The sequence below is a fragment of the Oratosquilla oratoria genome, chromosome 19 (assembly GCF_046742065.1).
Source record: "Oratosquilla oratoria isolate Oo_2021 chromosome 19, ASM4674206v1, whole genome shotgun sequence".
Taxonomy (NCBI): domain Eukaryota; kingdom Metazoa; phylum Arthropoda; class Malacostraca; order Stomatopoda; family Squillidae; genus Oratosquilla; species Oratosquilla oratoria.
The window spans coordinates 21,954,166-21,970,068 of record NC_134795.1 but is presented as its reverse complement, the minus strand read 5'-3'; the positions used below and the strand labels follow the sequence as shown (position 1 = coordinate 21,970,068).

General features: G+C 39.7%; 1 protein-coding gene across 2 annotated transcripts in view; it reads right to left on the bottom strand.

Annotated features, from left to right (window-relative positions):
- LOC143035789 (uncharacterized) overlaps positions 1-15,903 on the bottom strand; it is a 45,107-nt gene that overhangs the window by 21,522 nt on the left and 7,682 nt on the right. For both annotated transcript variants that reach the window (XR_012967330.1, XM_076202751.1), the window contains exons 2-4: positions 14,462-14,565; positions 11,789-11,981; positions 909-1,109 (exon numbers count right to left, since the gene is read on the bottom strand). Coding sequence is in view for 1 of the 2 variants with exons in the window: in XM_076202751.1 (XP_076058866.1) it covers positions 909-1,109; positions 11,789-11,981; positions 14,462-14,565 (498 nt within the window). In the remaining variant the exon portion in view is untranslated. The remainder of the gene's footprint in view (positions 1-908; positions 1,110-11,788; positions 11,982-14,461; positions 14,566-15,903) is intronic.

Genomic DNA, 15,903 nt, shown 5'->3' with positions numbered 1-15,903 from the left:
TTTGTGGTAAGGCAGATATGTGAGAAAGCTTTAAGAAACGGTAAGGATGTTTTTTGTGCCTTTATGGATTTGGAAAAGGCTTGAGACAGGAGGGACAGGAAGGCAATGTGGGAGGTACTACAAATATATTGGATGGGAGGAAAGCTGTTAAGAGCAGTCAAGCATTTTTACGAGAGTAGTAGAGCATCTGTTAGAATTAGAAATGGAGAGAGTGAATGGTTTGAGGTAAAGGTGGGACCACCAGGGATGTGTCATGTTGCCTTGGCTGTTCAATTTATACATGGATGAGGTGGTGTGATAGGTAAACACATGGATAATGGGCCAGGGACTGGAGATGGTTAAAGAAAATGAAGAAATTATGGAGATAAGCCAGTTGTTTTTTGCTGACAATACTGCACTTGTAGCAGGGTCAGAGGAGGGTCTAAGGAAGTTAACGACAGATTTTGGGAAGGTGTGCAAAAGAAGGAAATTGAAGATAAATGTGGGTGTGGAAGGCAGAGGTGGAGGGAGTGAACATGAAGGAGCAATGAAGGATGAGATGGATGGATGGGGTAAAGGATTGGGAAAGATGGGAATGTCTGTTGAGGAAGGAAGAGTGAAGATAGGGGAAAGTGGAGAGGGGGTGTGTATGGATGATGCCGTGACACATAGGAGTAGATAGGGAATGGGGAGGGGGAGGCAGTGTGTGGAAATGGGGAGAGGGGAGGTTGTATATGTGAATATCTCAACGCAGCCCGAAGGACTTTCTCCCCATCTCTCTTCCTACACGAGGGAACATATTATATAGAATGAAGTGGAAAAAAGAATAATGATAATAAAAGAGTAATAGAGTTCATACACACTTTTAAAACAACTTTTCATATAATATTGAAGTTTTTGCCACAAATAATATGAACTGTATGACTTACATTTTTCAATATGAAATTGCGTTGGTCCCTGTATGAGACATAAGGTGTGCTCTGTTGACTATTGGTGATAAACAAGATGTGTAGTACTGGCTGGGGTAGATGTTCATTTCCTTTTAAGCCCCAGCTTTCCATCAGAGTACAGGCAGGAGCTACTACAACTTCCACACTAATACCAGGATTCAGTATGGTGTCAACCAGGATCTTTCAATTATAAAACCAGATTACAATAACAATGATGTCTGTTCACTTCATCTTTCCAAATTTATAAATCCTAATTCAAAATCACATATGCATCAACAGGCCCTTTCAAAGGATTACAAAGAGGAGCATGCTGGCAGAGACCTTTTGGCCCATAACTAGGTCGGATGAAAAAAAAAAAATTAATAAATAAATAAAATAAATAAAATAAAAATTATACATACATTTACCAGTTTTTTTTTTTTTTTATTATAAGGGAGGCAGCCAAAAAATAAAGGCATAAAAACCACTCCCACCCATTCCATCCCTATCATACTCCACTCCCCTCCACCTCTTCCCTCCCTCTTATCTTGGCACCTCCTGGATGATGGGTCATCCCTGCATCTTGCCCACTGCCCTGGGTCAGAAGCAGTGTCACCAGACACAGCACATCCACAGCAAGGCCACTTCATTAAATCGGTGACCACCACTCTCCATTCCCTCATGCAGAAATCACTTGGGGCTGTGTCAATTTATTTCTCACACATACTCCCTCACCCTGTTTACCCTGTGGTGGGGGAAAAGAATGCTGCCACCAAGTATTCCCACTTGGATCATAAGAGGTGAGAAAAACGGGACAGGGATTGGGACTAGGCATCCTTCTCCCTGTAGCCCCACAGAGGACATTCCTAAAAAAAAAAAGTAAAGGCATACGAGGGTCCAGGAGTTTTTCAACCAGTACCTTAAGGTTTGGGTCTTTTAATGTGCATGAATGTGGTACAGATGAGAGTAGAAGGGAGGAGATAGGTAGTATGTTTGTGAGAAGAAAGATGGATGTGTTGGCTTTAAGTGAAACTAAGTTGAGAGGGAAGGGTGAATGTGAATTTGGGAGTGTAGTTGGGAGGTTCTCAGGAGTGAAGAAAGGGCGAGGGAGAGAAAGAGTGGCTATACTAGAAAGTGAAGAGATAGGTAAACGGGTAGTGGAGTGCAAGGTTTCTTCAAGGTTAATGTGGATGAAGGTGAAACTGGGAAAGGAGATATATTTACCTAGTTGTATTTTGCGGGAAGGGGAGGTATGCTCGTGGTTTCCCACCTTTGTATCTCGCAGTGTTTAGTCTACTTTTAAACTCATGAATGGTTTTTGCACATATTTCATTATCCAGTTTGTTCCAAGTGTCCACCACTCTATGTGGAACACTGTTTTCTTCAGTTCTCTTCTGTAGTTATGTTTATTTTCTTTCCATGTCCTCTTGTGTTTCTCTTGTCCCAGTTTAGTAAGTCCTCTCTATCGAGTATCTCTGTGCCTTTCATGATTCTGTAGATGGTCAGAAGGTCACCTCTCTTCTTTGCTCCAGCGTCGGTAACTCCAGTTTAGCCAATCTCTCCTCATATGATAGGTTTGCAAGTGCATGTCCCATTTTTGTTGCTGCTCTCTGGATTCTTTTTACTTTCTTTATATTCTTTTTGGTACTGGGTGACCACAATGTCGCCGCATACTTTTAGTCTAAGCCTTATAAATGTAACCAATATTTTTTTCATCATGTCTTCGTCTGAGTATGCAAATGCCACTTTCATTGATCTTAGCAAGTTGTAACCCTCCCCGACAATTTTCGACAATTTTGTTAATCTGTTTATCATAGGACCAGTCGTTTGTGATAATTACCCCCAAATCTTTTTTGGATCCTGCCTTCTTTACCTCATTGGTTCCAATTGTATATTTTCCTGATATTCTGTGTTTGCTTTTTCCAAACTCCATAATGCTACACTTCTTAGTATCAAAGTCCACTTCCCATTTCTGACTCCAGTTCCATACCTTATTCAGGTCTTCCTGCAGTGCTTCAGTCCTTATCAGTTTCTACTTTCCTTAACAGTTTGGTGTCGTCTGCAAAGAAGCTCATGTAACATTTCACATCCTCATCCATGTCATTCACATAAATAGCAAACATTATTGGTGCCAATATAGATCCTTGTGGTACTCCACTGATCACCTCTTTCCAATCTGAATATTTTTCTCTGAGCACTACTCTCATCTTTCTACCAGTCAGGAAGTCCTCCATCCATTTTAGTAGGTTCCCTTATTTTCCTCCTATGTGTTCGTTATTTTTTTAGTAATTTTCTGTGCGGTACTTTGTCAAAAGCTTTTTGCAAGTCTAGGAAGGCACAATCAGCCCATCCATTTCTTTCTTGCACTATGTCTATTAGTCTTGAGTAGAAGCATATTAAGTTTGTGGTGCATGATCTTCCTTGTTTGAACCCAAATTGTCTTGGGTTTATTATGTTGTCTTCCAGATGTTTTACCCATCTATTCTTGATGATTTTCTCACAAATTTTGGCTATAGTGCTCGTTTGTGATACTGGCCTATAGTTGGTGGGTTCTTCCTTGTTTCCTCCTTTATATATTAGTACAATGTTAGCATTTTTTCAGTCTTTAGGTATCTTTCCTTCTTTGAGTGAGCTATTTATTATGTTGTGTATTTTGTGCATTAGTTCTTCTTTGCATTCCTTTAGAATCCAATTTGTAATTCCATCCAGGCCATGTGATTTTCTGACGTCAAGTTTTGATAGGTGTTCTGATATTTCTTTTTGTGTTGTTGTAAACTCACTCATGTGGGGAGATTGCTTGTTATTATCTCCGTCCCAATTTTGTATTTTCTCTCTGGTGAAGATGGATTTAAAGTGATTGTTCATGACTTTGGCCATTTTTAATTTTTCTGTGTATTCTATATTTCCTTGGCGTAGTTTCACCATTTCCTGTTTGTTTTTAAGTTTACCATTCACATATCGATAGAATAGTTTGGGTTGATCTTTGCATTTATCTATATCCTTTTCATGGTTCCTTTTCTCCTCTCTTCTCATATTAACATACTCATTTCTATACTTTATATAAATTTGCCATTTACTAGGTTTTTTATCTTTTCTCCACCTTTTCCAAGCTTTGTCCCTTCTGTCTTTTGCTTCACTGCATCTTTTCTTGAACCAACTTTTGATGTACTCTCTCGCTTTTGTCTTGGTACATGCCTGTTTACCCCTTCATTGTAATTTCTCATCTACTTTTGTCTCTTCCATATAGAATTTATCCCAGTTTGCATTCCGGAAGAATATCTTTAGTTCTGCAAAGTCCGTTTTGTTGTACATCAATCTTCCTTTCCTATGCTTTTCATTTCTGTCCATGTCTATTTCTTCCTTTATTACAGTTTCAATGAGTATATGGTCATTCTTTCCAATTGGTGTCTTGTAATGGATTTTGTCCACAATTTCAGGTTCTGTTGTAAATATTAAATCTAGTTTCGATGGCTCTTCATTGCTTCTGTATCTGGTGTTTTTGCTGACCCATTGGGTCATTGTGTATTCCATGGTCATGTCCACCAGTACATTACCCCTCAAGTCGTCTCCTCCTCGCACTCTCATGTTATCCCAACAAATTTCTTTGCAATTGAAGTCCCCCATAATTACCAGATTACCCCTGCCCATTAGTATCTCATTTAGTGATTTCCTTGTATCTTCTAGCATTTTTGTATGTTCGTTCTCTTTCCAAGCGTTCATTTTTGGGGGCACATAGGTCACCACAAACTTTCTACTTTTCATATTCTTGCCTTCGACTTTTATCATGATCAGTTCAACATTACCTTTGCCCTCTGCAATTTTTGTCACATTTAAGTCTTTCTTGGCCAAGAACATGATCCCCCCCTCGCTGTTTCTTGTCCCTGTTTTTTATCCAGTAATTATATAGTCCTTGTCCAATATCGATGGATGGTATTTCACCTCTTAGTTTAGTCTCTACAATTCCCATTATGTCTGGTTTTTCTTCTTGCAGGTAATTATTGAGTTCGTTCAGACCTGAAATTAATCCATCAATGTCAGTATAGGCCACTTTTAATTTCCTTCCTCCATTATTTTTCATGTCTTTGGTTTTTTGTTTTGATGTGCCATTTCCTCAATATCATGTCGATTACTCTCCAATGGAATTCCTTGCTTTCTGTCTCCGTTCTCATCGAGTTTTTTTCCTTTGCTTCTTCTCTTAGTGACTTTTCTTTTTCTAATTCTTAGGTATTCATTTTTCTTTTTATCCATATCTTATTGTACTTTTCACTTCTTGACAAATTGCCTACTTTTTCAAATATGTCTTCTACTCCCATCTGTGACCTTAATTTTATCTTTAGAGGTCGATTTCTATCCTTAGAATAGCGACCGATTCTATATGTCTCGTCCAGGTATTTGCCTGCATCTCGGTCTCCCCCCTGAATTTCATTTAGGATTTCTCTCATGTACCTCGTCAATCCCTGTTTTTCTTTTAGTCCATATACCACAATACATTTTTTCCTATCTACTGTATCTCTGACCCAATTAGCTTTTTCATTAATCACTTGGATAATTGTGTCTTTTGCATTCTCCTGCATTTGCTGCTTGAGTATTTCTTTGGAAACAATTTCCTTATTTTCAATATTTTCTTTTCACTTCTTAATTTTCTGAATACTTTCCTCACCTAGGTTCTCTTCGACTTTTTCCGTCATTTCTTGTACAGTATTTTATTGTTCACCTCTTTCTTTAAGTTTTCGCTATTATCATTAATTCTCTTCTTTTCGTTATCACTCTTCAGCTCATTTATATCCCTTTTCATTTCTTTAATCTCGTTTGTAAGATCCAAGTTGGTTTTTCTTAGGTCAGAAATTTCGTGATTCGCTTGTGCTAAGCAGTCCATTAGTTCAATGATATCCTTTCTTAAGTCCATAATTTCATTCTACCACCATATCTTATTTTTGCTCATACCCCTCTATATCTCTAATTATCGACTGAAGTTCCTGCTTTCATACTTACTAAATCCTGGAAAATCTTCTTTGCCATTGTTGATACACATGTTTCGGGAATGTTTGTTTACATCACAGTTCGATAGACTGACGCCAAATGGCTCTGGTTCGTGATTGGCTTTCGGGTCGTTTTCTTTCATTTTTGCTAATTCCGTGTTAATACAATTGACTAGCACTGCAGAGATATCATTTCGGACACTCACGATCACTCCCCACCCCTACAATACAAACCAGGTTTCCTTTTTCGTCGTAAATCCTCCTCCTCTTGGTCCCGCGACGACAACGACAGCGATGGAGGTGTTTACGGCATGAAGCCGTGTGGCGGGTTTTTGTAAGTGCATATGGGCCTGGTGTAGAAGAGTGTAGAAGAAAGGGAGGCTTTTTGGATAGATTTAAATGAGTGCATAGAGGGATTAGGGAGGAACGTCAATGTAGTTGTACTTGGAGACCTTAATGCTAGGGTAGGAAAAAATGAACAAATAGACGGAGTGGTTGGGAAATGCAGTTCTAGGAAAGAATCGTAGTGAAGAGTTGATGGTGATGTGTCTAGAAAGAGTTGATGATAGCAAATACAATGTTTTGGTAGTAATAGGAAGAGTTAAGGATGTACATGTTCTATGGGGAGAGCGTGGGGGAATATCAGATCAATTTTTGGTGGAAGGTAAGTTGAGAGTGGAGGATAGATGGAGAAAGAGGAAAAGGACAAAAGGTAGGGAGGTGCTTAGAGTGAACTGCTTAAATGAGAAGGAGAAGGAATACATGAAGAAGCAGAGACAGGAGTGGGAGGGAGTGAAGGATAGAGTAGAGCTAGGAGCGGAGGAGGATTGTGGTTGGTTCAAGGAGGGAGTCACAAGGTGTGCAAAGATGGTGTGTGGAACAAAAAGGATGGGAGAAAATAGAAGGAAGGGTAGTGAGTGGTGGGATGAAGAAACAAAGAAGGTTGTAGATGAGAAGAAGTAAGCTTTCACAGATTGGTTACAAAATAGGACAAGGGGGTCATATGAGAGGTACAAAGAAAAGAGAAGTAAAGCACAAGATAGAGGCAAAGAGGAGAGTGGATGTGAAATGGGGTAAGAGTATGACAGAAAATTTTGAAAGTAATAAAAAGATGTTTTGGAAAGAAATAGGAAGAGGAGGCGAATCAAGTAAAGTAGAAAAGGTAAAAGGTGCAAGGTGCAGATGGAGAGATGATAATAGAAGAGAAGGCAGTAAGAGTATGTGCAGAGTATTTTAAGGAGTAGTTATATGTGAAGGAGAATAGGGAGGGAAAGGTAGTTGCAGTGGGAAGTGCTAAGAAAATGACAGTGATGAATGAGGAAAATGGAGGAAAAATAAGGAAGGATGAAGTGAAAGCAGTTGTTAAGATGATGAGAGCAGGTAAGGCACCTGGTCTGGATGGATGTCATGTAGAATGTCTGAAAAAAGGAGGTACAGTGATGGTGGACTGGGTGGTGAGGTTAGTTAATGTTTGAGACAGGGTAGAGTGCTGGAGGACTGGAGAAGTGCCTGTATAGTTCCACTTTACATGGGAAAGGGGGACAAGTGTGAGTGTAGTAGTTTCAGAGGGATTAGCTTGTTAAGTGTAGTTGGGAAGGCTTATGGGAGGATCTTGATTGAGAGGATTAGGAGAAGAACAGAGGGAGTAATTGGTGAGGAACAGTGTGGATTTAGGACAGCTATAGGTTGCAGAGATCAGATTTTTGTGGTAAGACATATGGGAAAGCTATAGGAAAAGGTATGGATGTTTTTGGGCTTTTATGGATCTGGAAAAGGCTTATGACAGGGTAGACAGGAAGCCACTGTGGGAGGTTTTGCAGCTATACCATAGAGGAGGAAAGGTTTTAGGAGCAGTCTAGAGTTTTTACAAGAGTAGTAGAGTGTGTGTCAGGATTAGAAATGGAGAGAGTGGTTCAAGGTAAAGGTGGTACTTCTTAAGGAATGTGTTATGTCACCCTGGCTGTTCAACTTATACATAGATGGGGTGGCATGAGAGGTAAATGCAAGGGTGGTGGGTCAGGACTTGGAGATGGTTAAAGAAAATAGAGAAAATTGAGAGGTGAGCCAGCTGTTGTTTGCGGACAACACTACACTTGTAGCAGGATCAGAGGGAATGAGGAAGTTTGTGACAGAAGGAAGTTAGAGATAAATGTGGGTAAAAGTAAGGTGATGAGATGTACAAGGAGTGAAAGTGGCAACAGATTGGAAGTGAACATTAAGGGAGAGAGACTGGAGTAAGTGGATAGTTTTAGATACTTGGGTGCATATGTGGCAGGAAAGGGAAGAGTGGAGGTGGAGGTAGAATGTAGATTGAGAGAAGCAAGTAAATGCCTTGGTGTATTAAAAAGTGCAATGAGAAATAGACATCTGGGAATGGATGCTAAGAGAAGATTATATGAAAGAGTGAGTGTGCCAACAGCACTGTATGGGGCAGAAACATGGAACATAAGAGAGGGAGAGAGGAGTTTGAATATATTTGATATGAGGCATCTGAGAAGTATGATAGGGGTTACTAGGCTGGATATAGTGAGAAATGAGGAGGTGAGGAGGAAAATGGGAGTGGTAAGGGAGTTGGGAGATAGGGTGGATGAAAGAGTGTTGGGATCGTTTGGACTCATGGAAAGAATGAGAGAAGACTAGTAAAAGAAGTGTGGTAGGCAGAGGTGGAGGGAGTGAACATGAGGGGGCGACCTAGGATGAGATGGATGGATGAATGGGGTAAAAGGGGCTTTTGGGAAGAGAGGAATGTCTGTGGAAGAAAGGACAGGAGAGGACAGAAGACAGGGGTGAATAGAAAATTATTATATATAGATGAATTTGTGATGCATGAGGTGGAATGGGTGGGGGATGGGGGGTGAGGGTGTATGTGTGAGAAAATTTTGACACAGCCCTAAGGGATTTCTCCCTGTCTTCTCGTTTTCTTCATGGGGGGACGGAGAGGGGGGGTCACCAATTTTATGAAGTGGCCTTGCTGTGGATGTGCTGTCTCTTGTGACACTGCTTCTGACCCAGGGCAGTGGAGAAGATGCAGGGATGACCTGTCATCCAGAAGGTGCCAAGATAAGAGGGAGGGTAGAGAGAGGAGGGGAGTGGAGTATATTAGGGATGGAATGGGTGTGAACGTTTATGCTTTTTTTTTATGCTACCTAACTTGTAAGGGGGAAAAAACCTTTGGCATATGTATGTACTCCCTTACCACCCACTCCCCCTCATGCATCACAGCATCATGCATATACAACCATTCTCCATTCACCCGTCTTCAGTCCTCTCCCGTTCTTCCTTAATTAACAGACATTCCCCTTTCTGAAAGCCCCTTTTACCCCATCCATCCACCTCATCCTAGGTTGACCCCTCATGTTCACTCCTTACATCTCTGCTTTCCACACCTCTTTTAGTCTTTCTTCACTCATTCTTTCCATGTGTCCAAACTATCTTAATACTCTTTCATCAACCCTATCTCCTAACTCCCTTTCCACTCCTGTTCTCCTCATTTCTCACTCTATCCAGCCTAGTATCCCTATCTTGCTTCTCAGGCACCTCATCTCAAACACATTCAAACTACTCCTCTCTTCCTCTCTTATGTTCCATGTTTCTGCCCCATACAGTGCTGTCCACACAATCACTCTTTCATACAATCTCCTCTTAGCATCAATTCCTAAATGTATATTTCTCATTACACTTTTTAATCCCCCAAGGCATTTAGTTACTTCTCTCAATCTACATTCTACTTCCACCACTACTTCCTTTCCCACCACATTCGCACCCAAGTACCTAAAACTATCCACTTCCTCCAATCTCTCTTCTTTAATACTCACTTCATGTCTGCTGCCACTTTCTTCCTTTGTATATCTCATCACCTTACTTTTACCCACATTTATCTTCAACTTCCTTCTTTCGCACACCTTCTCATACTCTCACTAACATCCTCAATCCCTCAATAATAAATATGTAAATGAATAAGTTAAATAATAAACAAACAGGTAAACAGTAAATAATAATAAATTCACATATAACTAATAATAAACAAGAATCAAGGAAATAACAAACAGACAAATAACAACAAACAAATAAATAATACAAAATAAATTGCAGGCATTACAGCATCTTGCTAAGGTGCTTATCTAAACGAATCTTAAAGCTTCAAATTGAACTACATTATATTGCCTCTGCAGGAAGTTTATTCCATTTGTTAACTTCACAGTTGGCAATGTTGTTTCTACTCACTTCCAAATTAAATCTATTTCCTGACAGTTTGAGACCATTATTTCTGGTCGGATTCTCAGTGTGAAATTTTTTGTCACTGTTGATATCAATTCCCTTTAGAATATTAAAGACTTGTATAAAGTCACCTCTGAGTCTATACTTTTTTTTAAGGAAAACAGATTCATATACTTTAGTCAATTTTTGTAGGACTTATTTCTGATATTTTTAATCAGTTTTGTGCCTCACCATTGTACTTTTCCAATCTGTCAATGTCTAATGAGATTCGGTGACCATACAGAAACAGCATATTCCAAATGTGGATGAACTCTTTATATAGCTTGTTAATGAGAGATGGACTTTTGAAGTCAAAAGATCATGCAATCAGTCCTAGAATCTTATTTGCTTTCTCAGAGGCTGAAATACACTGCTTAGATGATTTGAGATTGTTACTGATAATTACGCCAAGATCCTTTTCACTATTCACTTTTGTTAAAGAATTTCCAAATAATTTGTAATCATACTTACTGCTACTTTTACTTATGTGCATAACCTTACATTCACTTGTGTTAAATTTCATTAGCCACTTTTCTAACCATTGCTGTAGTTTATAATCTTCTTCAATATCTGAATGGTTTCAGTGATCATTTGCCATTCCACACAGTTTTGTATCACCAGCAAATTTGGAGACAATAGATTTTAGTCTGTGGTCTATATCATTTAAATGTACTTTGAATAAAAGTGACCCAAGAACGGAACCCACAGGAACTCCACTAACATTTTTCCATCTAGAAGTTTTGCCATTTAGAACAACTCTGTTTTCAATCATTCAACCAATTACTAGTCCAACTTAATACGCCACCATTTATTCCATGTGAAGCTAATTTAGTAAGTAGTCTTTCGTGGGGGATGGTATCAAATGCTTTTACAAAGTCTAGATATATATTAAATCTATACTGTTTCTTTTGTCATAATTTGCAATTACTGTGTTGTAGAATTCAAGTTAGTCATGCAAGAATGTTTCCGTCTGAATCCATGCTGGTTATCATTTATCAAGCAGTTACTTTCTAAATGGTATTCGATAGCATCTCTGATGTTCTAAATGGTATTCGATAGCATCTCTGATGATAGTTTCCATAATTTTTCCTACAACTTAAGTCAAGCTTATAGTCCTGTGGTTATTCAATTTCTTTTTGTCACCTTTTTTGAATATGGGAGTAACATTGGCTAGTTTCCATTATCTTGGGACATCTCCGGATATGATGAATTTCTTGAAAATAATTTCTAATGGAACAACAATCTCATTTTTCATTTCCTTTAAGATTCTTGGATGCCAACTGTCAGTCCCTCATATTTGTGATGACAAAGTTGATGCATACAACCTTACATCCATCCCACACCCATCCAGAACCCATTTGTAGTCCCTCCCATCATAGTACTTAACGGGTGAACAGTCATCTTTGTCCCCTGCCATTGCTTGGGTCCGAGGCAATGCTACAAGTCAAAGCACTTCCAAAAGCGGGCTGACAGTCGGAGCTGGTCTACCTCTATTGCTTTATAATTTGGCAACCCTCCTTCCCTCTCATCCACAAACATGTACAGAAGATCAGTGGAAGGAAGATGTAGAAATAAAACTGGCTCAACAAAAGGTGTGAGATAGCAAAACGATAAAAAAGCCAGGACTGCCTACAAGAGTCTCACCTTTCTTTCTGAACAAAGTTCTTGAGCAAGATGGATGAACTGTGCCTGATGTGATGTTATAGCATAGGCTGAAACCATCTTGTTGCCAACCTTAACTGGTTCCTTATAGGATAGCTGGACTGGTTCCATTCGTAGAATGCGTCTCCATAAGTGATGAATGTTATTTGAGTAACGAAGACACAACTTTCCACCACTGTATTGGGTTATCAAAAAATATACATCAATCAGTATGAGATTTTTTGTGTACAGATGATAATCAAATCAACAATAATAACACATACATACATACATATACCAATAGACCTCTTCCTTTTTGCAAGTGGGGTAACCAAACCAAAGCATACCTCCCTACCGTAACCCTACATCTAACCCACACTCATCCAAATCCCATCCTCTATTCCACTCATCTTTACATCCCAGGGAAGGGTGGGCAATGGAACAAGCATTCCTCTTAAATACAAAGCTCCCTTCACCTTGGCCATTCCCTCATTCTTAGTCTTCTAAACTATTTTCTTTGTGATCCCATGTTTATCAACACCTAGTAATCTTCAATATCCTTGTTTTAGGGGATACATACGACACTGCAAAATCTCTCTGACCTTTCCCTTCCATTATAATTTTCAGATCTATCAATTCATCCTTTCCTTTTCCCAACACCACCTTAAGGACTACTATCGTCTCATGGTCCAAGTTTGATTCCTGCCCAGGGGTGAAATAATTTCAGTATTGCTGCACTATGGTCTTGATAAGATATAATACGTCAGGTTCCTCCCAGCAGTCTATCTATATACCAAGGGCTTTTCCCCTCTGATAAGAAAGGTAGCCAAGTCAAAAGGCAAGAACCCACTCCCACCCATTTCCCTCCCATCCACCACCCTTTCCTCCTTATCTTAGCTCCTCATGGATGATAGGTCATCCCTGTATCCCATCCACTGCCCCAGGTCAGAAGCAATGTAGGAAGATACAGTACATCCACAGCAAGGCTGTTTCATTTAATTGGAGACCCCCCTCTCCATCCCTTCATGCAGAAAAAAGACAAAATGGAGAAATCAATCATACCATCTTTGCAGGCCTCATCACTCCCTCATAGAAACACCCCGTTCCTCCTCCACTTTATTCTTCACCACCTCCCACACTTCTCTTAGCTTGTTCTTGTACTCCTGTTCCTTTTCCTTCTCATTTAAACAATTTCTAAGCATCTCTCTACCTTCCACACTTTTCCTCTTTCTCAACCTATCCTCCACTCTCAACATACCTTCCACCAAAAAATTATCCAATATTAACCCACTCCCCCCCAAAGAATATGGACATCAGAATTCTTCCTATTCTTCTCCTGGATACCACCACATAGTCCATTAATGCCATCCATTACCCTCTTCCATGTACACTTATGCTTGACTATGTCCCTAAATATTGCGTTGGCTATCATTAACTCCCTAAACACATCACCATTAACTCTCCACTATATTTACCTGGCATTACACACTTTCCAACCACTCCATCTATTGGTTCATCCCTTACACTAGCATCAAGATCTCCCAAAACCCCTACCTTAAAAAAAAAAAGTAATTTTTGTGTTTTCAAAACCATGTACATTGAAACTTTGTATATCAAGAAATGATTACATACTGCAATTTCTTTTCAATCAAGAAAATATATAATAATAAATAAAGCAGCAGCAGCAGCCTTGAATTTCACCTACTGGAATCCTGCAGCTGTAGCCATTTTGTACTTGTATTTACCTCGTTGTATTATATGGGAAGGGAGCTATGCTCGTGGTGACCCGTCTTTGTATCTTTCAGCATCAAGTTTTTTTTTAAATCTTGAACTGTGTTTGCACACACTGTTTCTTTATCTAGATTATTCCAGATATCCAGCACTTTGTGTGGGAAGCTATTTCTATTCAGATCTCTTCTCTAGTTATCCTTTTCGAGTTTCTTTTCATGTCCTCTTCTTTTTCCATTGTCACTTTTTAGTAAATCATTCCTATCAAGGATTTCCATTCCTTTCATGGTTCTATAGTCAGTGGATCACCTCTTTCTCTTCTCTGCTCCAGTGTTGGTAGTTCCAATTTCAATAATCTTTGTTCGAATGTTAATTGGAAAGAGCTGGTGCCAACTTTGTCATTGCTCTCTGTATTCTTTCTAATTTCTTTACATTCTTTTTAGAACTGGGTGTCCATAGTGTTGCTGCATATTCCAGTTTTGGTCTTATTAATGTAACTAATATCTTATTTTATCATTTCTTCATCCAAATAGCCAAAAGCCACTTTCACTTTCATTGTCCTTAATGGGTTGAAGATTTCTCCGACTATTTTGCGTGGGCCAGTTTCTGTCACTCGCTTATAATAAGAGGGACCAGTCTCTGGCTGTCAGCTCACCTTATGTGAAGATGTTGAGGTTATAGAGAAGGAAGAGGAAGAAAAAGAGGAGGAAGAAAAGGAAGAGGAAGAAAAAGAGGAGGAAGAAAGGGAAGAGGAAGAGGAGGAGGAAGAGAAGAGGATGACAAAGAATTGAAGCTGATTTTGGGTCTGGTCTAAAGAGTGTCAGTCTCTCTGGACTACTCTAACATATGGAGGTTGATGGGTATTCGACATGAACAAAAGGATGATGATTCTCACAGGCACCCATCACCATTCCCAATCAAAGAGCGTTTCTCACCAAACCTACTTACAGTGCTGGAACATATGAACTACACTGACTCCATATTGTAGCACTTCCAATGTTCTTCATACCAATAATGAGTTGTCCTCGCCACAAATGGTGACACTCCATCTCCTGCAAGGAAAAAATAAAATTATGGAATTAAAAATAATTTTGAGTTATAAAATTAAATATCTGTAAATGTGGATTGTGTATATATTTAGTGGATTGTGTATATATTTATAACTGCCACCTTGAATTTCAAGGACTGGAAACCAGTAGTCCCATGGTGGCCAGCAAAGATCTTCAGGCTTTCCCAAAGCCCTCTGGAGAACTACTGTCTGCACTGTTTTTAGTTGGAACCTTTTTGTTATGTTCATCTGTTTTAGAAAACATTTGAGAGGGAGAAGTTTTATTTGGGTTATTGTCTTTACTTTTACTTTTCCCTTTGCCCGAGGACAAAATTGAGGACTTTTTTTATTGAAGAGCCTTGAGCTGGCCTACTCTCTTTTTTAACATTTTTGTTATGGTTGGACGATCGAGGTGAAGAATGGGGAGATGGAGTGCAAGCCCTCTTTTAGCATATTGTGAGGGTCTCCATTTCTTCATAAGTGTTTGGTCAGTGTAATAACACAGTAGGAGAATTTTGGACAGAATGTTTTAAACTCTCAATGCTGGATATCTTTTCTGGCAAAGAGAGGTCCAAGTTATTTAGGGATCCACGCCACTCCCCAGGACCAGCTTGGTTCCAAAATGCAAGCCGATTCTTTGGCTTTAGGGAGGAACTATGTCATTTCTCCAAGGATGAAGTTTGATGTGTTCCTGTAGGGTGAGCTCGTGAGGTCTCAACTGAAGAGGCTTATAAAGTTTCAACAGAAGAGTCCTGTGGAGCCCCACCAGGAGGCAGCCCTGGAAGTCCCACCTGAAGGGGGTTGGATGGCCCCTCCAGTTGGGAGCCAAGAAGCCCCCTCTGATGGGAGGCGGGAAGCCCCCTCAGATGGGAACCAGGGGGCCCCATCAGAGGGGGCCCAAGGAGTTCTATCAAAGAAAGCTCAGGCCCTGAGCACCACTAGTGGAGGCTCTGGGAACCTCGTCATGGGTGGTTTTGGAAGCTCCAATATTGGAAGTTGAAGGAGTATTATTTATGGTTGTGAAAGAAGAGTTAGATTTAGTTTTAACTATATTTGAGTAGGAATTCTTGGTAAGCAGCTTCTTGGCTTGACCCACGCTGATATGCTTACCCAAGGACTTCATTAACCCCTTCCATACGGTGCCGCACACGTAGGCGTCATGGGGAGTGAGTGTATTTGCGAGGCTGCCATATCGGCGTCTTGATTATATTTATTGTAGTCGCCCCCCCATAATGACATTCTTTCTAATTCTTTTGTAATCGCATTTTCTATGGTTACCAAAATTCACGGGTGAAGAGAGAACGATTGATATAAGCGGTGACTATATTTTATGATGCGAGTA